This window comes from Amblyomma americanum, chromosome 11 (genome assembly GCF_052857255.1).
Source record: "Amblyomma americanum isolate KBUSLIRL-KWMA chromosome 11, ASM5285725v1, whole genome shotgun sequence".
Classification (NCBI taxonomy): Eukaryota; Metazoa; Arthropoda; class Arachnida; order Ixodida; family Ixodidae; genus Amblyomma; species Amblyomma americanum.
The window spans coordinates 98,896,517-98,917,691 of NC_135507.1; the positions used below are offsets into that span (position 1 = coordinate 98,896,517).

At 45.4% G+C, this 21,175-nt stretch overlaps 1 protein-coding gene across 2 annotated transcripts in view; it reads left to right on the forward strand.

The window, feature by feature from the left end:
- The first annotated feature begins 6,994 nt into the window (after positions 1 to 6,994).
- Dph5 (diphthine methyl ester synthase) overlaps positions 6,995 to 21,175 on the forward strand; it is a 38,436-nt gene continuing 24,255 nt past the window's right edge. For both annotated transcript variants that reach the window (XM_077644493.1, XM_077644494.1), the window contains exons 1-5: positions 6,995 to 7,243; positions 9,344 to 9,404; positions 14,111 to 14,174; positions 16,013 to 16,121; positions 20,931 to 21,051. In XM_077644493.1, coding sequence (XP_077500619.1) covers positions 7,109 to 7,243; positions 9,344 to 9,404; positions 14,111 to 14,174; positions 16,013 to 16,121; positions 20,931 to 21,051 — 490 coding nt within the window. In that variant the 5' untranslated portion in view covers positions 6,995 to 7,108. The remainder of the gene's footprint in view (positions 7,244 to 9,343; positions 9,405 to 14,110; positions 14,175 to 16,012; positions 16,122 to 20,930; positions 21,052 to 21,175) is intronic.

Consider the following 21,175-nt stretch of genomic DNA (forward strand, 5'->3'; position numbering starts at 1 on the left):
TTTTATAAACGTGTAGTAACCGTCTCAGAAGGCAGTTAATAAGACTATAGTACGGCTTAGCTTGACGATACAAAATATGTGACGGACTTTTGTGGCGTCTCAAGTTACCCTTGAGTCAGCTACAAAACGTCCTCTAAAAACATCATGTAGCTCAAACAGGTGGAGGTAGCTCAGCTAGAGGACATTTACACGATGTCTGACAGGTATCTGGAATTGTAAGCCATTTGTTAGATGTCTTGCCAAGACATTTTCCAAACGTTTACAAACTGTTTGAAGGTTCACTTAGGACTTCTTCAAGACTGGTTGGACATTTTGCCAAGATCTATGTTAACATAGATGACGCTGCTCTGCCACAGCTCATGGCAGGTGACTTCGTCTGATTCCGCTTAGCCGAACTTGCACGCTCGCTTCGAAGTTTCGTACTCGATCATGGGCAAGTAACTTGTAACGCTTCGAATTAAACTGAAAAAAATTACTTGGGGAACGAAAATGGCTCAGTATCTGTCCCACATCTCGGCGGACGCCTGAACTGCGCCGTAAGAAAAGGGATAAAGGAGGGACTAAGAAAAGAAAGGAAGAAAGGGATGCCGTAGTGGAGGCTCCAGGATAATTTCGACCACCTGGATATTCTTAACGTGCACTGACATCGCACAGCACACGGGCGCCTTTTGCGTTTTGCCTCCATCGAAACACGTGCCGCCGCGGTCGAGTTCGAACAACCCACTGATCTGTATTAGGTGGCTGGATGCCCCATTCCCGCTTTCCGAAGTGAGCGCTAGTGAAGCTACCGGAAGTTGGGCAGCATGCCCCAGAAGTTCGGTGTTTGCTGCGTATTTCAATGCAAAAAGTCTCGTCTTTCGCCCTTCCGTTGCGTTTTTCCTCCATAAAAACGCAGCAGCCGCGTTTTTATGGAGGAAAAACGCTAAGGCGCCCGTGTGCTGTGCGATGTCAGTGCACGTTAAAGATCCCCAGGTGGTCGAAATTATTCCGGAGCCCTCCACTACGGCACCTCTCTCTTCCTTTATTCTTTCACTCCCTCCTTTACCCTTCCCTTGCGGCGCGGTTCAGGTGTCCAAGGATATATGAGACAGATACTGCGCCATTTCCTTTCCCCCCAAAACCAATTATTAATATTATTATTGTAGCAAAGAAAAGGCAGGCGTTGGCGCGGAATTCCTGACACTCGAAGAGCCCCGTACAGTTTCAGTTTCGAGTTGGTGGCGGACGACCTCTCTTATTCTCATCGATTTCAGGTGATGTTTGTCGCTCTAGGGTCTCATTTACCTTCCAGACGTGCTCTTGACATGACTTCATAGCACAGCCACGTTTCAGTTGCCCAGCGTTAGAGAAACGACTGACGAGAAAGACGTGCTGCAGCGCGCGTGACAATTGAGTGTTGTTTGAAGTCAGCCGCACCAAGCATCACGAATAAAAGCCCATTCAGGCATAATCAATTTGATGCTCTCGGTAGAAAAAGCAGTACCATACATTTTGGAGGCGCTGATGTGAACCAGCAGAACACCGTTGGCACCTCATCAGATAGCAGCCTCGCTTTGGTTCGGTCTAAACATATTTCAGTAAAATAGTCACTGAATAATAATATTAATAATAATAATAATAATAATAATAATAATAATAATAATAATAATAATAATAATAATAATAATAATAATAATAATAATAATAATAATAATAATAATAATTGGTTTTGGGGGGAAAGGAAATGGCGCAGTATCTGTCCCATATATCGTTGGACACCTGAACCGCGCCGTAAGGGAAGGGATAAAGGAGGGAGTGAAAGAAGAAAGGAAGAGAGAGGTGCCGTAGTGGAGGGCTCTGCAATAATTTCGACCACCTGGGAATATTTAACGTGGACTGACATCGCACAGCACACGGGCGCCTTAGCGAAACGCAGCCGCCGCGGTCGGGTTCGAACCCGGGAACTCCGGATCAGTAGCCGAGCGCTCTAACCACATGAGCCACCACGGCGGGGTAATGAAGAATATGGCTGAGGTCCCATTTCGTGCACTGCTACAGCCACTGTAGCACTGCTAAAGGCTGACTTTCGGGACAAGGCCGCTTGTTTATTTGGCTTCACTTTCAGGCTCCCGATGCGCCATCCAGCCTTCTAGTGGAGATCAGTGGAAGATCCATGATCCTTCGTGATACAGTGTTCTAGGGGGTTGTGTAGTGACAAAAGCGGCGCTCTCCCCGTGAGGTTTTGCGGTTGCCGCGGCGCGGCGCTGGCGTAGACTCCTGGAATAGAAACAGCGCGTCGTCGGTACGCTCGCTGTGCGGCTACGAGGGGCCGACAAGGCAGTCGCGTTGTTTTTTATGGCGCTATCACATAAGTATCCCATTTTTTAATGCATCACCGCTTGGTTGCCAATAAAGTTGCAAAAAACGAATGAATAATTAATTTTCGCCTTTCAAAGGGAAATCAGTGGCTGTGTTTCAGTGACGGAGCCAACGGGAGGCAAGGGATGGCGGCCGCTACCTCGAAAATTTGCCCTGCGCTCCTTTCTGTCACTGGAGGAATGGATTTTGTTCGCTCACAAGCACCCAAGCAGCCTAATCTTTGTGTTGCGTTATGTGAAAAAAATATATCGCTGTCTCAATACCGCAGTTTGTTCTTTTTATTTTGTCTTGAAGAGGAACAAAGCCCAAAAATTAACTCCCCCTTCGACGTACGCCACGCCCGTAGGTATCCTGGGCAGCCCTTGGAATGGCAAAACCATAACCTACAACTTTTGGCTGCAAGTTTGTTCTATTTGAAAAAAGGCAACTGCCAATCTTGGTTTTTCCGGGGTATTGTTTCATTATTTTTTTTTTCACGAAGGTCAGGTGGAATATCTTCCAGACGAAATAAGATAGCGCTTGAACGAGGAGTCCGCAAGTGCCTTTTACTGTTTCGCTCACTCGTTGAGGTTCGCAACAGGAAACCGGATCCTCGATTTTTTTCCTATGCAATAATTCACCACCGTTCTCATGCGCTCAAGGTGTTTTTATAACGCTACTATGAGATTCTTGTTCTACAGCTATCCTTCCATTGTTGGACATTTCATGGCTGATGCAAAGGGCGGATGAAGCATCAGCTGCATGGGAGTACGACGCCCACTATTTAATGAAGACCATTCATGCAAATCGCCTTATAATGCGCGATTTTCTACCCATGCTGTCGGCGCTTATTCTTTGTTCAAGTTCACTTAAATTGGTTGCACCATTAATTATAATGGCCAGCCCATAGTGTTACTGGTTCTTCTAATATCGCTTCTCTAAGCTATGTTTTTTACTACTAATTAATTAATGCAGACCTTATATTTGAGTTCCATGTCGCTCCTGCCTAATCTTAGAAATGGCTGTTTTTTCAAATTTAACTTTAACTTTAACGTAACCACAAATCAAATAAATGCAATTTTAGAATTATGAAATGCTAATTTTGATGCAGTTAGCAACGCAACGAACTTCCGCTTTTAATACGGCATTCATTTCGGGCTTGGACGTACATTCTCAGATGGGACATATGCACTAATAAAATAACAGCTGCTATGTTATGTTCGCATGACACACACACACACACACACACACACACACACACACACACATATATATATATATATATATATATATATATATATATATATATATATATATATATATATATATATATATATATATATATATATATATATATATGCAGAAACTGCCCCGTTTCCGCGTGCACTTTGTACTGGTGCTCAAGCGATGGAAAGGGACATTCAAAGGTACCGTGGCGGACGCCTTAATGTGTCACTGCAGGGACCGCGGCTGCCTGCCAGTCTTTGAGAGCTGCTCAGTGATCACGAATAGTGGCCGCCTTACCAAAGAAATAACTGAAACCGTTAAAATTACTTCTGCCGCATCAGCGAGCCCTCTCTCAGTGCACAGAAAGGGAAATGGTCGTACTTCTGTACCGCGTCGGCGGACGTATCGATCTCTAATCTATTTGTCTCTTCGCATAGTTTTATTTATTGCCTTCTTTTTCCTGCTTAATGAGCACTTGCTTTACTGTATTTTTTCGCGCTTCCCTTTTCTTTCGGAGTGGAGCAGTACCCGCGTTTTGTAGACTTTTTGCATATGGTTATGTCTCCGAGGGACGCGCTTACCCGTTTTATTATCCCAACGAGCTTAAAGCGCCACCTACTCCCAACGACAACGCTCAAACTCCCTGAATGCAACGACGCAGCAACGCAGACAGCCGGCTTTTCACCTCCGATGGATGGACGGATGGAATGTAGGAGAGTCCCCTTTGAAACGGGCAGTGGTAGTTGCCACCATGCCGTTTTTTTTTCATTTATTTTATGCGAAGCATATTAACGTAGGTTTCGGGCCTTCGCGCGACGCCCGGCGGTGGCCACCATTGACCCTAAAGTGGGGTCACGTGACATGACGTCACGTGATGACGTCACAGGCTGCAGATGGGGCCTCATATCGCGCCGTCGGTCGCTTCCCGGCGGCGGCCTCCACGCTTCGGTTCGCGCCGTCGCGCGCGACGCGGCGGCGGCGCCACCATCGCTGCATCACGTGATATGTGACGTCACGCCAGGGATGAAGCGGCGCGCGCCCGCCGTCGCGTCAGTCTCTGTGCCCGCAACCGCGCCAGCGTTATAGTGAACTAGAATACTTTCTAGTGGCGCGACCGGTGGCTGCTGGGGCCAGCTCGGCTGAAGCGAGTTGACACTGACGGCCGCCAGGGGCGCTGCTGCGCCTTTTCCTAGCCTCCGGCGCGCGCGTTGGCAGCACATGGCAATGCGGTGTGTGATTTAGCTCGCTTCGCGCGCGCGCTGTCACGCAGTTAATTTTACTTTAGCGTTCGTATCTTGCTGTTAAGTAGGGATAGCAGTGAGCATTCTTTTCCGTCGTTTCTGTCAGAGTGGGAACGCCACACAAATGGGCAGCGGGGCTTTCTAAGCCAGTCCACAGTAACTGGACTGCGTGTAACTCTATGCAGTACCTTGTCGCTGTTGAAGTACTTGACTCAACACATTGGTTTCAAGTATGTAATGACAAGCAGGGTGAGCCAAGACCCCGTGGAACATCTTTTTGGCATCGTCAGACAGTCATCGGGATGCAATACTCATCCTACACCTCAGCAGTTCATTGCTACAGTGAACTGTCTCAGCTTCAGCAATCTTGCACACTCTGTGTCAAGAGGAAACTGCGAGCCTGCTGTTTTAAGTTCACTCTTGTATGCAGATGCTGGTGAGCAGGACACTTGCACTGGGAGGCAATGGCAGGGAAGTTGTGGATTTTTGCAAACAAGATTTTTTTCTGATCATTTCTGCACTGAAGTCAGTTGTAAATAAAAGCTTCATATGGTGTTCATGTGTACATAGCTGTGACATCAATTTTATAACTATTACTACATCAAAAACAACACCAAACCTCACATCATAGCGGTAAATCGATCATATTTACAAGACCATTGACTTCTCTGAGCCATATATGAGCTCAAAATGCCGCATAAAATTTAGCTTAAACGGTTTACTTCTGAAAGTGTGTGGACAATAAATGGCTGTGAGTACACACACTAAATGGCATTGCTTTCGGGTCTTGATCTTCAAACCACAGCAATGGTCGCGCAAATAATTTGCTCTGTATGTCATGCTGACCGCTTGTCATTCTGCGATGGTGTTTTGCGCCAAAAAATCACTCTGCAAGTCGGAGTTTAGCAGACGACGCGACAGTAGGAATGTTGTATCCTTGCTTAGGTACGTGGTTTTCGGACACGTTTCAATAATTAACAAGCCTAGTCACTGTAACTGACAGGCGGAGAACAGCAAGAAGTAATAAATGAGCGATTCTTATTAGTAAATGAGATGAAAAACGCAAGATGACAGACGACCTTTCCAAAACTACGCGAATTCCTGTGCCTATGAAAAGTTGCGGTGGCGCCATCTCATGGCGTCTGTTAGAAAACGGCTAACCTGCGCCTCGCCGCTCGCGCCACTAGAGAGTATTCTACAGTGCTCTAGAATATTCTAGAGCACTGTAGCCGGGCGTGTATGCGGTCAAGATGCCTCCAAACGCTAAGGACGGCCAAAGTCCACGACTCAGTGGGGAAACAGTTTAGACTTGGTGTTGTGTATAAATGCTCAAAGACAATACAGAATAAGTGACGTGCAAACCAAGAGTCATGCATTTACGGACCATAAGAGTGTGTTTGTCGGGCTGCAAAGAATAAAGTACGACGATGAACCTAAAACCACGTCTCCGTTACTTAGCCCCATCCACACTGAGGCAGCTGCTTAACATGCTTCGCATCCACTGGGCTTAACCTTGATAAGCCTCCAATTTTTTTTGTTTACCTCTTCTGTAATTTGTTGATAAATTTCGCCATTTTCTTTAAAGCACGTCTTCCTAAACTTTAAAACTTCCCTCACCTCTCTGCTTTTGATCCACCAATCCTCCAATTGCTTTTGGCTAATTTCCATCGCAGATTTATTTACATGACTATTGTTATCTCTAAACCCTAAGGCCTCAGGAAGAGTGACTGTGCCTGCATCGACGTTGGGATGTATATCATCACATTTTAGAATGAGGTGTTCTATTGTTTCTGCAGTTTTACCACACAAAGCACATGTGTCATCTTCGTTAAATTTCTTCTTTTAGCTGCGCGTTCTAAAACACCTTAACCTAGCTTCAAAGAGGAGGGCATTGCCTCTTGAGTTATCATAAAACGCTTCCTTCCTGATCTGCCTTTCCCAGTATCGATATATAGTTCTACATCATGCTTCTTTTCCATTGAATCTATCCAATTTTTACCTTCGACTTTTTACCAGTATTCGACGGCAGTGCCGCGCGCGGCCAATCGCTTCTTTTTTTTTTTGCTCAGCGCCTCCCATCGAAAGCCGCTTCGCTCTTGCCACTACCACTCCTTCTCCGCCTTTTTACGCTACTTATCATCAACGGAACTCTCTATTGAATCCACCTTGCGTCGTAGCCACGATCGTAGCCAGCGTATCGGCCGTCTGGCTGTTTGTCGCATGTGTGGTTTCGCACGTGTTCCAGTTGTGTTTACAGCGCATGCTAAGCTGTCTCTCTGCGCGGTAGCGTTAAGCAGCTTGAAATGCTTTACCTCGTTGGCTTAGGGCTTGGAGACGTCCGCGATATAACGATAAAAGGCCTGGAAATCGTCCGAAGGTGTTCGAAGGTGTACCTCGAATCCTACACGTCGGTGTTGTCAGTCGGCCAGGCGCAGTTGGTGAGCGCCGTCGACTGAATTGTTTCTGCTACCGTCGCATGGGACTTCACCGGAGCGTTGTGTATGAGCCGCTTTCCCAGCATTGTAGCATGACATGAGATCAGGCGCAGAAATTGTCGGCCCGGAAGTAGCGGAAGCTTGTTATGGATAGTCTATCTGTGAATTTGCGCTTTTCTTTGGAACGCTGTCGTACGGGTAAACGATCGACAGCAGCAAGGTGGTTTCCTCGCAAGTGATCAGATACAGTGTTCACAAGACGTGGAATCAAGATACCACGACCCATACTCGGTCCTGGTGGCCGTCTAGCAGTCCCAACTGAAGCTGCCTACATTGTCACAGAACTGCATGGTTTTTAATTACGCAAATTTACTACACTAGAGAGGACACTGCTGCGGTTTTTCAGCAATGGGTCGTGATCAACTCTTCCCGCTTTTCTGTGTGCCTCTGCTACAGAGGAGACTGCTTGGTGTTGTATCGTAGTAATGATAATTAGCAATGAAACAGTACACGTAGCATACAGTCGAGCCGATCTGTATTCTCCAACTTCGTCGTCTTCTCTCCCCCCATGCGCGCGAGTGCGTGCAGCGCACTTGCCACACTTCATCTTTTTCACATTTCCGCCGCACTTAAAAAAAACAAAATGTCTAGCGGATGTCATAGTCTTTGAACCATGCGGGCCGCTTCGTTTTGCGAGTACTTCGGCGAGGCGGCGCAGGAGGTGAAGCCGCAGTTGCCGCTGTGGATTTACTACACGAGGGTTGAGAAGCGGCTGCCGATTCCGGAGCGGGCGGAACGGCTGGCATCATATGGATTGAAGGCGCATCCGAAGAAGGACCCTGGACCACGGTTCCGGACTGTGGACTGGGCGGCGGCATTCGGTTGCCGTCGATAGGCGGCGAAATATCAGCGAAAAGGGCCGCTGGAGCTGAGGAGGACAGTTGCTGCTGAACTACTTCTGGGCGAACCGCAGAAAACTTGGACGAGTGCCACACTCGCCCATCATCCAGCAGATAAGATGCAGGTCCATGCTGCTCCACAACCTTCCGAGGCTCCGAAAACCGAGTTGACAGTTTGCCTCGCACATTTGGTTTGCGGACACGCACGTACTGGCCAATCTGAAAGTCACGACACTGGGCGCCACTCCGCTGGTCCGCGTAAAGCTTGTATTGCGCTTGCTTCTCGGCAAGCCTCTGCCGCAAAAGCTTAAGCGCTTTTGTCGGATCCATTGAGAAAGACTGATCCGGCAGTCCTACGACGTTAAGTCTTGTGCGGGGCAACCGGCCATGAAGTAGGACAGCTGGTGCAATTCCTGTCGTGGCATGGGGCGTACAGCGGTAGACACCGAGGTAGTCCACAATCGCTGTACGTAGGTCGCGTCGCTCGCAAAGAGCTAGCTGAATGTAGGACTTAAGCACTCGATTGAATCGTTCAACGAGTCCATTAGCTTGGGGATGGTACACTGAAGAGTAGCAATGGCGTATCCCCCGTTCGCGGAGGAAAGTTTGCATGGCCATCGATGAAAATTGAGGTCCGTGGTCAGAGACAATCTCTTGAGGGTAACCCTCACGAGCGAAGAGGCCAAGCAGGAATTCTTGAACGGTTTGAGTTGTGATGGCATCAGCGAAGACAACTTCTGGCCACTTACTGTAATAATCCATGTACTGTACTGTACTGTAATAATCCAGTTTCAAGGAAACTGGAGTGTGGAAGTGGAAATTGCTTGTAATGTTCAATTTCATTTCGTCATTTTTTATCATCCCATATGTTTTCTGATTTTTAAGCACACTGGTCATTATTTATCATCCCATATGTTTTCTGATATTTAAGCACACTGGTGCACTTTTTGACTTATTTGTGCACTTGGCTTCTTCAATTGTGATCTCCTAGTGCTTTTCGCAAGCTATTACCGTAGCCTATGACTGAGAGGATGTGTGATTACCACCTCTGTAGAAATGCTGGAGAATTTCGTATCACCCTGCTCTGCATTAGCAGAGGTAGAACCGTAAGCACCCTATGAGAGTTGTCTCTAAAACTGCCTTTGCCACGTGTGTGATTTATTTGTTCAGCCAACTTCAGACCTGAATGTTGCTTTTGTTACAGGAGGAATTCTATGGAAAACAGCTTATTTTGGCTGATCGTGAACTTGTGGAGCAAGGCTGTGGTATGTGTAATACTTGAGCTTGTCTTTCGACAACTGAAGCACATTTTTCATGTCACTGTATGGTTTTACTCTGTCTATCGTGGTCTCTGCATAGATCCGAGCAATCAGATTCTTTAAAGGTACACCCGCTGAACAAAAAAGATAATGTCCAGAATGTATGCTGCGTTGCATAAAGCCTCATATCAAGAGGCTCTATGTTTGGAAAATTACCCGTGACAAATTTTGCTTGTATAACGACGTGCTTTGAATAGCTGGGACCTGCATGCCTACTAGACTGATGAAGGTGCTGAGCCTGAAGGTGCTGGTTAGTAGTCTCCAGTCATGTTTTTTACACACCAGAATGACTCCGGGTTAATCCTCATTGCTGATGACTACATAGAATCCCACTCTGACATTGGTCATGAGCCCTCAGCTAAAGCACCTCTTTCTTTCTTCCTTCTCTCACTCTTTTCCTCATGCTTTCCCTCATCGTATGGCTCAGGTGGGAGCTAAGAGTGAGACGTTACTGCACCTTTTCATTTTTCCGGATCAATTTTTGCAGATGACTAACTTGTAATGTAATGAATAGCCTCGAAGCAGCGGGACTATAACTAGGAAAAAAGGGCCTTTCCTTTTCCACTGCGACCTCCAGAACTCGAAAGTAAAGAAAGTTAATGAATGTAAAACTCTTTGAATATTTATCTGTGCTGATCCTTAAGGGTAACAAAGTGGATTCCAAGAGAAGGCAAGCATAGCGGGTGCCGGCAGAAAGTCCAGGGGGGCGGATGAGATTAAGAAGTTTGTGAGGATACTGTGGCTGCAGCTGGCAAAGGACAGGGTTAATTGGAGAGACATGGGAAAGGCCATTGCCCTGCAGTGGGCGTAGTCAGGCTGATGGTGATGATTTATCACTGAAGATTTATATTGGGAGAAACGTGTCTCTATTCCGCTGTCTCTATTCCTCGAAACGCAAGGTTAAAAGCCACCTCCCCAGAAATCAATACTCTTCTCATATAGCATTAGTCCGACCAATGCTCAGGTATGGCATACAACATCTTGTTTCTCATATACAAACACAAACATAACTAGTTCAGAAAGCATTCAGAGCAAAATAGCCTGATTTATAACAAATGCAATCGTTGTACTTTGCCTTCAGGTCTCCTGGGCATGGCTGGTTTACCCACAGTCAACTAACGGGCTAAGTTCTTTCTTTTCTCACTTCTTTACCAGCTCTACAACACTCTGCTAATCGACAGTAGTAGCTGTTTGTCTCTATCTTTGTCAAGAAGTACCAGGCACAAGCATGAGAAACACCTACAAAAATACAGTTTCCATACTAATAGATTTCGTTTTCAAATTTTCTATATGCAGTTCATGAATGCAACTCTTTGCCTGAAGACCTTGTTGATTCCCCATCTTGCACCATATTATTAACCTCTCCAAGTTTATATTTCAAGTGAAACTTGAACCATACTTAAATGAGATGTATTTTATTTATTTATTTATTTAGTTTAATATTTAATACATGCTGCATCCCCTATATGGGGCTAAGCCACCAGGGTAGCCCAGTGGTTATGGTGCTCTGTGGCTGACCCGAAGGGCGCGGGTTTGATTCCTGCTATGGTGGTCGCATTTTAATGGAGGCATAATGATAGAGGCCCATGTACTGTGTGATGTCAGTGCACGTTAAAAGAACCCCAGGTGGTCGAACATATCCGGAGCCCTCCATTACGGCGTCCCTCATAGCCCGAGGCGCTTTGGGACGTTAAACCTCGTAAGCCTCCTCTGAGGGCTGTTACAGGAGTGGGGTAAACAAATCAATAAGCTTATTACACAACAATAAACAATAAAAACAGAATTGACATAAAATATGGTACAGCATATGAAATAAATATAAAATATATCAAAGTTGCAGTAACATGAAATAAATTGAAGCAGTACACTGTAAACACAACAAATGCATAAGATGATGTGGTATTAATTTCTATTAAACTGTCTGCACAGCTGAGGGCATTTTTTTTCGGTTGTGTCAAAGTGCATTGTTGTTTTTTTACTCTTGGGAACATGCCTTTATTTAACGAAAACCTTTGTCCGCCAGTTTATGTTCCAGCCGTGTCAAGTGATTCTTGTGAACGTACATTTTGCTAGTGCACATATCTCTGTCCCGAAAACCTGCCGCAGCCCCTTGAAAGTGGCTAACAATATTTGTCAGTAAATACAATAAAATAAATAAAAAGGAGAAGGACCAAGTTCTTTTAAGGCCTCTTCTAATATCAGCTTAAGATATGACTTCTTTTGTAGACGGCGACTGCTTTTAACTGTTTAACTTCATATCCTTTGGCTCATTTGATTGGCCTTTAGTGATACCACAGTTCCTAGCTGAGAACTTGCAGCACGGCTGTATATAGGCCGTAGAAGATGTGCCAGGCTGTTGTTATGCTCTGTAATTTCCTTCTATTTCTAGCAGCTTGTTGCCACCCAGGGCTCAGGGCTGTTTCTCTGTCTGTAGCATTTCAATTAGATTTATTTATTTATTTTAAATAACCTCAGGGTAAAATTGTCAATGCAGAGGGTAGGGGTAAAACAAAGGCAAAGGATACAATTTGCACAACATATACAAAATACAGAACAGAAGTTTACAAAAAGCGTTCTAAGCAAATTCAAAATTCAAAGCAATACAAAAACAATTCTTCTGGAAAGTGTCAGATATGTAGCTGTGAATCGTGATATGTTGCACAAGGAAAATAGCCTTACCTAAGAGGAACATTCCAGGAGTTGAAACATTACATTGTACAGCATAGTTCTGTGGTGCAGTTTTTAATTTGTCGGTACCAGTTGTGTGTTTTAGTGATGCAGAAAGATTACTAAAATTCTTGCTGTCCTGGAGAAACAAATCATAGCTGCTTCAGGCATGAATTACATTCCAGTGCGAGAAATTTTTCGTAAGTTGAGGTGGCTGTGAGCACCATCCCAGAATTGCACCAAAAAAATTCCAGCCTTCCTAGATACGCAAGTATGCGGTTCCTCTCGGGTCCTCCTATATTCACAGTGTTACTTTGCATTATATTTCAAGATATCATTTATACTCCTTTTCACTCATTCCTGTCACAAAGGGTCATTGTGTAAACAAATCAACACATTTTAGGCACTTTAACTCTTTCCATACCGTGCTTATTCAGATCGTTCAGTTTGAACGATGATGCGAAATGGCCTATTCTGTGGGATCCGGTCCGCATCTGGGCAGGTAATGCCATACAGCATGTTTCAAAAGGATTGTACTTTGGCATCGGATTTCTTTTTTTTTCGTCAGCCGTATGAGGAAATATATTTAAACTTCCCATGGTCATGGTGAATGTGGCATCCAAGGTCTTTCACACTGACTATGGATGTAAGGTTGAGAATGACCTCATGCAGACAGTAGGTACATCCGTATGCAACATGGTGTGGAAGCTGGGGGGAGGGAGGTGCAAGTCTCAATAGGGTGGCGACTGCCTTCACGGAGTTCACACGCAGATCAGAAGGGGTCCGGCGGTGTCGTGGTGGTGGCTACGTAGAGCCACGCAGAGGTAGAATTGCCAGTTGCATGGCATTGGGTTGCATCACGCTGCAGCGCGCGGCGACTGCGTTCACAAATTGAGCGGGCTGGCTTACGCCTTCTCACGTGCAAACACTCTTAAGTGTCTCTGCAGACTTTTGTTGATTGTGGTGGTGGCACAACGGTGTCCATTGCAGAGCTTCAGGGTCTGTGCTGGTGTTTTTTGTCACAGTTTGGGTTCCATGAGCGAACACATTGACCGTGTATGAGAAGCTCCATGCATTTAAGGGATGAATTAAATATAATTGCTGCTTCTACATTCGTTGTCATTCCGGCCCTTGAGGTAAGCTGGCTTTAGCATTGTTGTGAATTAAAATGATGAAGCAGCGATTATGTAGTTTTTTCATGCTTCATGTGACCTGTAAGCACACTTTGATGTCCAGTCATTGTTGGGCCATTCAAACCAAAACCAGTACAGCACGAGAAAGAAATTTGATTATAAATTTTTTAGTGGCTGTAGGAGGACACCACATGGTAACCTATATATAACAATGTCTTATGCTTCATTACAGAGGCAAAAACGCACACCAAAAAGTCAAGTGTCTATACTCCTTTAACTGAGTTTGTGCCAGAGATAACCCAATATGAACATAACTGACACTCCCATGCCAGCCTGGGTGGGTACATACGTTTTGGTATTTTGCGTCATCAGAAGTGTGCCATTGCATGAGGCCCTGTGGAGGAATTACCGGCTGAAAGGCTCTGATGGCGCACTCGGTAAAAGAAATGGGTCATGCCCTTTGTCCAGGCATACTGTCGAGTAAAAGGGCCAACTACTATGGCTCTGTGGAGTGCTGTGTGGCATGGCGGATATTTTCCTTTAAAAGTGAGGAAGGTGAATTGTGCACAGCCATGAAAGGATAACAGCTTTAACATAGCTCTTAACTGGCTTCCAGAATGCAATACATTATGTCAACACGTTGCTATCGATGGAGCATATAGTCTGGCACCTTTTGAAGGATTCGATAATGTGGAGGTGTGGGCACTGTCTTTCAACAGCTTTCTAAAGGAAGTGTCTTCGCACTCTTGTGCATAACTGTGGGGTGCTATTGCAGCTTGAATGTATTCCTGTGCATACTCTCTCGCTTTCACTTTGTGAAGACTGTGTGAACAGGGTGTCGTTTGCTTACAGCTGCGGTGCTGGAGGCTGCCAAGGAAGAAGATGTGGCATTTCTTGTCGTTGGAGATCCACTTGGGTATGTGCTCTTCGTGGGCTGGGTTTCTCATTGGCACCAACAGAGGGAACTCGCTTACTTGTCCTCTTTCACAAAGAGGTTTCTGTTGGCACAGGTACCACGGGGCAGCAAAAAGAGTGGAGTGGCTGTGCTGCCTGTATTGATATGGATGATTATGCAGTTGTTACTTACAAACACGGCACTCGTGAATGCAGTTGTGCTGTCTCATTTTGAGCTGGGATGTTTTGGACTGTTTTTCATATCAAACATATCAGTGTTCCCTTGAAAATTTCCTCCAAAAATATTCCATTGCTGTGTACCCACACTGAACTCTCATTTGGCGGAACAATTGCTATGTAGATTCATATTTATGAATTTGTTTATTTAGTTATGTGCATGCTATCGGGGACCAAGGGCATTGCAGAGGGGAGTAGTGTATATCAACATACACTAGAAAAAAAAGAAGCTAAGAATAACAAACAAAATTTGAAGGATTATAGACACCTAATTTGGATGGCGTGTTTTCCTCCTTGCAATGATGCATAAGACGTTACTGTACATGGATCGCCATGTGGTGTTTGCCGATTACTGCTCAATAATTTGCAATAGAATTTTTCTCTCGTGCTGTTTCAGTTTCTGTTTCAACACCTCTGTGACGTCAAAGTTGCATTTAGGTCACATGTGGCAGGCGCAATTTTAGCGATGCAAGGTCATTAAAATTGTTGTAACCGTTTTAACGATAGCACTGCTTTTAAACATGCTAGGTCCTTGTATCATGGGGTTGATAGAAAGGTTAGTACTCCATACAGTGACTCCTTTAAGACGCCTGGTCGGTAGCCACGTTTTACTCTCTTGCTTCTGAATTGTCCTTTTAGAACTTATCCTCAAATTCATTAGCCTCATGAAAATGAGCATTAAAGGAGGTTTAAGATGCTTAGTTGACCGAAGACACCTCTCTGGAATGAGCACTGGATATCGACAAATTTTCTTGCGGTGTCTTCACCTTTGTGAACTGGAAAATCAACATTGTCTGTAAGACTCATTTTCAGGGAGAAGTCGGGTTTAATCCAATATTTAGGGCATTTGTTCAGGGTGCAAGAATGGGGTAAAATTGGGTTTACCTGAAAACGAGGGGTGTATATACCAGGTGTTACAGGGAAGACTAAGTAATTTTCAAAAATAGGTTTTTTGGGGTGAAAATATGGATTTTGTGGCATTGTAGTACCAGTGTTGGCGGACACCGGAAAGCAGGTGAATTTTCTTTAGTAAGCTGGTTAACTAATTTCTGATAATTAACTTTGTAACTATCATAGCTAAGCAACTGGTTGCATTTAGAGACTTGTAGCCGGCCATTAGTAAGTAATATCCATATCAGCTTCTGGAATTTCGAAAGTGTGATTACCCTTGGCGCTGTGGCTTGACAAAATTTGGCAACATCATGCCAGAATACATGTGCTTTCGAAAAGCATGCAGGCAAAGCAACCTTTTCGGTGCATGTCAGAAATTTTGTTGAGCCACAGCTCCAAGGGTAATCGCTTTTTCTAAATTCTAAAAACTGATATAGCTATGCTAACGACCGGCTACAAACCTCTAATTGCAACTAGCTGCTAGCTTTAGTATAGTTAAATGGTTAATTATCAGAACCTCAAAAAAACCTATTTTGTTGCTTACTAAAATTACTTCCCTCTAGCACTTGGCATATCCTCTGTTGGTATGCCCTCGGTAGTCTTGCCAATCACTCCGTACAGGCCTGCAATGGATGTAGTCAGGCTAACGATGGTGACGCTGACCCAGTGGCTGTCGCTGTGCGTTCCTGAGCATGTTGAAGAGTGTGGAGCAGCTCTATTCGTGATGCGCAGTGCCACAACGCACTCCGACCTGATGCTTCGGGCGCACGAGCAGGGTGTCCAGACCAGCATCATCTACAATGCTTCGATCCTGACCGCGGTTGGCTGCTGTGGGCTGCAGGTGGGTTTTTCTCTCCTGCAGGTCTTCTCTATGCTCAGCATAAATTTGAGTGAAGGTAATTAACGTCAGCAGAATGTGCTTAAACATGTATTCATTATTGAGGCACCTGGCATGGGGCCGCATGACCCTTATACATATAGCACTGCAAAGAGAAGTGACAGTATTCTGTGGAGAACTACTTCCAGTCTTAGTCATGAAAGATATGCGAAGGCAGGAATCCGAGTCAAAGTCAGGGCATAAACCTATTTGAACATGATCTAAAAAAGTTGTGCAATAATACTCTTATAAACGGTGAATGGAATCATTACAGTGTGACAGTTCAAATGTGGAATGACAAACACATCAATACATCAAGATACAGAGTTAAGGCAGAACGCCCATGTCAAACTTCTAATAGCTAAACATGGCGCTTTCTTAATTTCTCTGTGCTCTCTTGCTGAGAGTCATGCCGACATGAGTGTACAACATTTTAGGTGCCCGTGCAACTATCATTATCATCATCATCATCATCAGCCTTAATACACCCACTGCAGGGCAAAGGCCTCTCCCATGTCTCTCCAATTAACCCTATCCTTTGCCAGCTGCATCCACCCTTTGCCTGCAAACTTCTTAATCTCATCCGCCCACCAACTTTCTGCCGCCCCCTGCTACGCTTACTTTGTCTTGGAATCCAATCCGTTACCCTTAAGGACCAGCGGTTATCTTGCCTTCGCATTACAGGCCCTACCCAAGCCCATTTCTTTCTCTTGATTTCGATTAGGATGTCATTAACCCGTGTTTGTTCCCTCACCCACTCTGCCCGCTTCCGATCTCTTAACGTTACACCTATCATTTTTATTTCCATGGCTCGCTGCGTTGACCTTAGCTTAAGCTGAACTCTTTTCGTTAGCCTCCACGTTTCTGCCCCGTAGGTGAGTACCGGTAAGATTATGCTGTTGTACACTTTCCTCTTGAGGGAAATTGGTAAACTGCCACTCATGATCTGCGAGAATTTGCCATATGCGCTCCACCCCATTCTTATCCTTCTAGTTATCTCCCTCTCATGATCAGGATCAGCTGTCACTACCTGCCCTAAGTAGACGTATTCCGTCACTATTTCTAGGCTCTCGCTGCCAATTGTAAACTGTTGTTCCCTTGCTAGGCTGTTGAACATTACCTTGGTTTTCTGCATGTTAATTTTTAGACCCATCGATCTGCTTTGCCTGTCTAACTCATTGATCATGATTTGCAGTTCACCTCCTGAGTGACTCAGCAAGGCAATGTCATCAGCAAATCGCAGATTATTTAGGTATTCTCCATTTATTCTTATTCCCAACTGTTCCCAATTCAGGCCTCGAAATACCTCCTGTAAACATGCGGTGAATAGCATTGGCGAGATCGTGTCTCCTTGCCTGACGCCCTTCCTTATTGGAATTTTATTGCTGACTTTATGGAGGACTATAGTAGCTGTGCAGTTGCTATATATATCTTCCAGTATTTGGACATAAGGCTCTTCTACCCCCTGATTATGCAATGCCTGTCATTATAGCTTTTGTTAAAACATGCATGGCACACACTCTGTACATTTGTTTGGGAGCCAGCTCGATTATGCTTCTGACAGTGACGAAGGAAAGGCAGAAAGAGGTAGCACACCACTGGACTGTCAGCTGGAGCCATTTGTAGCTTGTAGCACCATTTTGCACAAAAGTAAGAGGTCACCCTCCCATTTAAGTTTTGACCCGTGCCGCTCTGCTTGGTGGTGCCACCTGACAAAGAACTTCTGGATTCAAAACAGGCCCACTGCGTTGGTCTGAAGTAGCAGCATTGAAGTGGGCCACAGGCAGGCATCATTATCATGATCATCAGCCTGTCTACGCCCACTGCATGGCAAAGGCCTCTCCCATGTCTGTCCAATTAACCCTGTCCTGTATGTGTCAGCTGCAGCCATCCTATCCTCGCAAACATCTTAATCTCCTCCGCCCACCTAACTTCCTGCCGCCCCATGCTACGCTTGCCGCCTCTTGGAATCCACTCCGTTACCCTTAAAGGGGCAGCGAAACACCGCTTGAACGGATGCCGGTTACGCTTCAGTTGGATTTTTATGTCACACAGATGCTGACTCAAAAAGAATTACGAGAATCGATGCATAGGAACGGGAGTAATTCAATGAAGAAATTTCAAAATACAAGCAAAGAAAATGCTGCCCTCAACTCGATTTTCGCGCAGCTTCCCATTCCCATTTCACTCTCCCAATGACGACACTCAGGGCGACCAATCAAAACAGCCCATCTTAGCACGTGGCGGAAGTTTGCACTCCATGGTTGCCTGTTCTCTGTAACTCGTTCATGCCAAGGCTGGCAGCCCCGTTTGCATGGTTACAGCAACCATGTGAACGCTCAGCTGACCCAGCGATGCTTCACCGTCACGTCGACGGCGCAGAAGGGAACACTGATCAGTGACGTTCTCTTACTTATGGATCCGAACTCGAGCGCAAGGTACTGCGACGTTGTGACAGCCTGCGCAAAATATCAGACACATTTAGCATAGCGCGTACCGCTACTGCTTATCGCCAACCATCGCTCGTCCCTCCTAGCGCGCTAGCGCGCTGGTTGGTCACGGTGATTAAGGACCACGCGCGGTTGACGGGAACGTGGCGCCACCTGGCGCCGCCGCCCGGTGATCCTCCACAAGCTGACGATGCGCACTGCCTGCTAAATGTGAAATGAACACATCCTTCCTTGGGACCGAAACGAACACTTATAGAGTGCAATGGCTCGATCGGATCGATTCCACAAAGCCGCTCTCAGGTACATAGAGAGTAGCCATAAGTGTTTATAGTGCTAGGTCGGAGGATGTTTACAGAGAGGCGCAAAGTCCTTCTATGCTAAAAGTAGCCAGTGCCTCTGGTGGCGTGTTTTTGTTTTACTTGATTTACAGTGCTTTTATCTAGGGCAAACAAGCTGGTTTTGTTAATGTAATATAAAACACAAAAACTTGACAAAAACGTATCTCTAGTTATTAACCCAATTTGCAGTATATTTACTCTTTGTCCAACCATAAAGCTCGCCTGCTGTGATGTCATATCTGCTGCTAAAAACCACCACTGTATGGTGACACCGTCAGCGCCACGAATTTGTTTTTGCGAGCTAATTAATATATTAAAAGATGCAGTATACGCGGTACAACCAATGCTAATAGCATCAATATAACTCATTCTATGCAACCAACAGGTAAAACAATACACTGAAAATGTGTTTCGCAGCCCCTTTAAGGACCAGCGGTCGGTTATCTTGCCTTCACATTGCATGCCTTGCCCAAGTGCCGAAGCCCATTTCTTCCCCTTGATTTCGACTAGGATGTTAATAACCCGCGCTTGTTCCCTCACCCACTATGCCTGCTTCCGGTCACTTAACATTACACCTATCATTTTTCTTTCCATAGCTCGCTGCGTTCTCCTTAGCTTAAACTGAACCCTCCACATTTCTGCCCATATATGAGCACAGGTAAGATACAGCTGTTGTATACTTTTTTCTTGAGGGATGTTGGTAAACTGCCATTAATGATCTGAGAGAACCTACCAGCATGCCAGGCAAGCATGCATAATGCATAAACCATTGTAGAGAAGGTACGCAGATTGTTTTTGACACTTGCAAAGGGAACAAGGGAGGGGAAAGCCTGAGGGTGCTTGCCAGCATTTCGACAAGAGGACCTGTCTGTATCTTGTCCAGGCATGATGGCTGCTAAAGAGGATTAAACCATAGGAAGACTGAAAGCCTGAAGAGGTGACACACGACCAGAGTGTTCAATATAGTTCCTCTAGAGTAACCTTTTTTCAGGCTTAAACTATACAACGTTCATTGGACCTTCCTCTTGAAACCAGTGGCGCTGGTCCATTGAGCAAAGTTATTGTATTTAATCACGTCTGCTGAGGTGATGGAAATGATGAAAACACTTCAGCAGATTAAGCTGATAATATCTTTCTTCTCAAGAACCTCATTATTGCACTGTTCTGTACTCGTACAGAGCAAGATGCAGATCTCAGTCATAGAGGTCATTTGTTTCCATTTGGACTTTCCAATTAGAGCTTCCAGGCGGAAGCCCAAATTGGATTGCCAAATTGTATGCTCCAATTGGATCTCCCAGTTGAAGAATGCCCAACTGGAAGTGAGGAAACCAATTGAAATGAGTAGACTCTAGAATCCAATCAGTTGGATTCATAAGTCCAATTGGCTGACCTGTTCAGCTCATTAGATTCCAGTTGGATTTCTCAGTTGGACCCAATATTTTTTTTTCTTGGGCTAGGAAGTTTAATGAAGGTTCTCTTTTTTTTGCACTTTATGATGATGATGATGATGGATTTTCATGGTGCAAAAGCATCTGTGGCCAAAGAGCACCATGGCACAAAATATTTTCTTCTACTCAAGGTGGGATGAAGGGCCCATTTCCCAAGCATTTCACCCTAAATGAGCCGAGCACCAGACCAGGGGAAAGCTTGTACCCATTGTATCACCGGTGCACTTTCACTCATACTTCACTTCACTCCATACTTCATACTTCACTCATACTCATGTTTCACTAATCCTTCGGGGGCTAGCGTAAGTAGGCGTGAACATCACTTGTGATAAAAACGTTTCTCTTCCCAGCTGCATAAAACTCGTTTTGCTTCCGTAAGCACGGGGGTAAGCATCAATCATGGTGAGGGATGGCTGCCAATGGAGTGTTTAAGCCTTAATGCTCCGAGATGTCTGCCCTTCATCTGCAGTTTAGCTTGATGAGGCCTTTTGCAGTGGCTTCGCTGTGGTCATAGCTGGGCACCTCTTTTTGCTGCAGCTGTACAGCTTTGGCGAGACGGTGTCCATCGTCATGTGGACAGACACCTGGCGGCCACACAGCTACTACGACAAGATTGCTGCCAACCGCCAGCGGGGACTGCACACTCTCTGCCTACTGGGTGAGGACTGTGCAGAGTGCGGTCACTGGGGCAGGGACTTTGAAAGAGTTTGGGAGGAGGGGGCGACTATTTTGGCAGTGTGTGCAGTGCGCTCCCCACCAATTCTTGAACTGCTTGCGCTCAC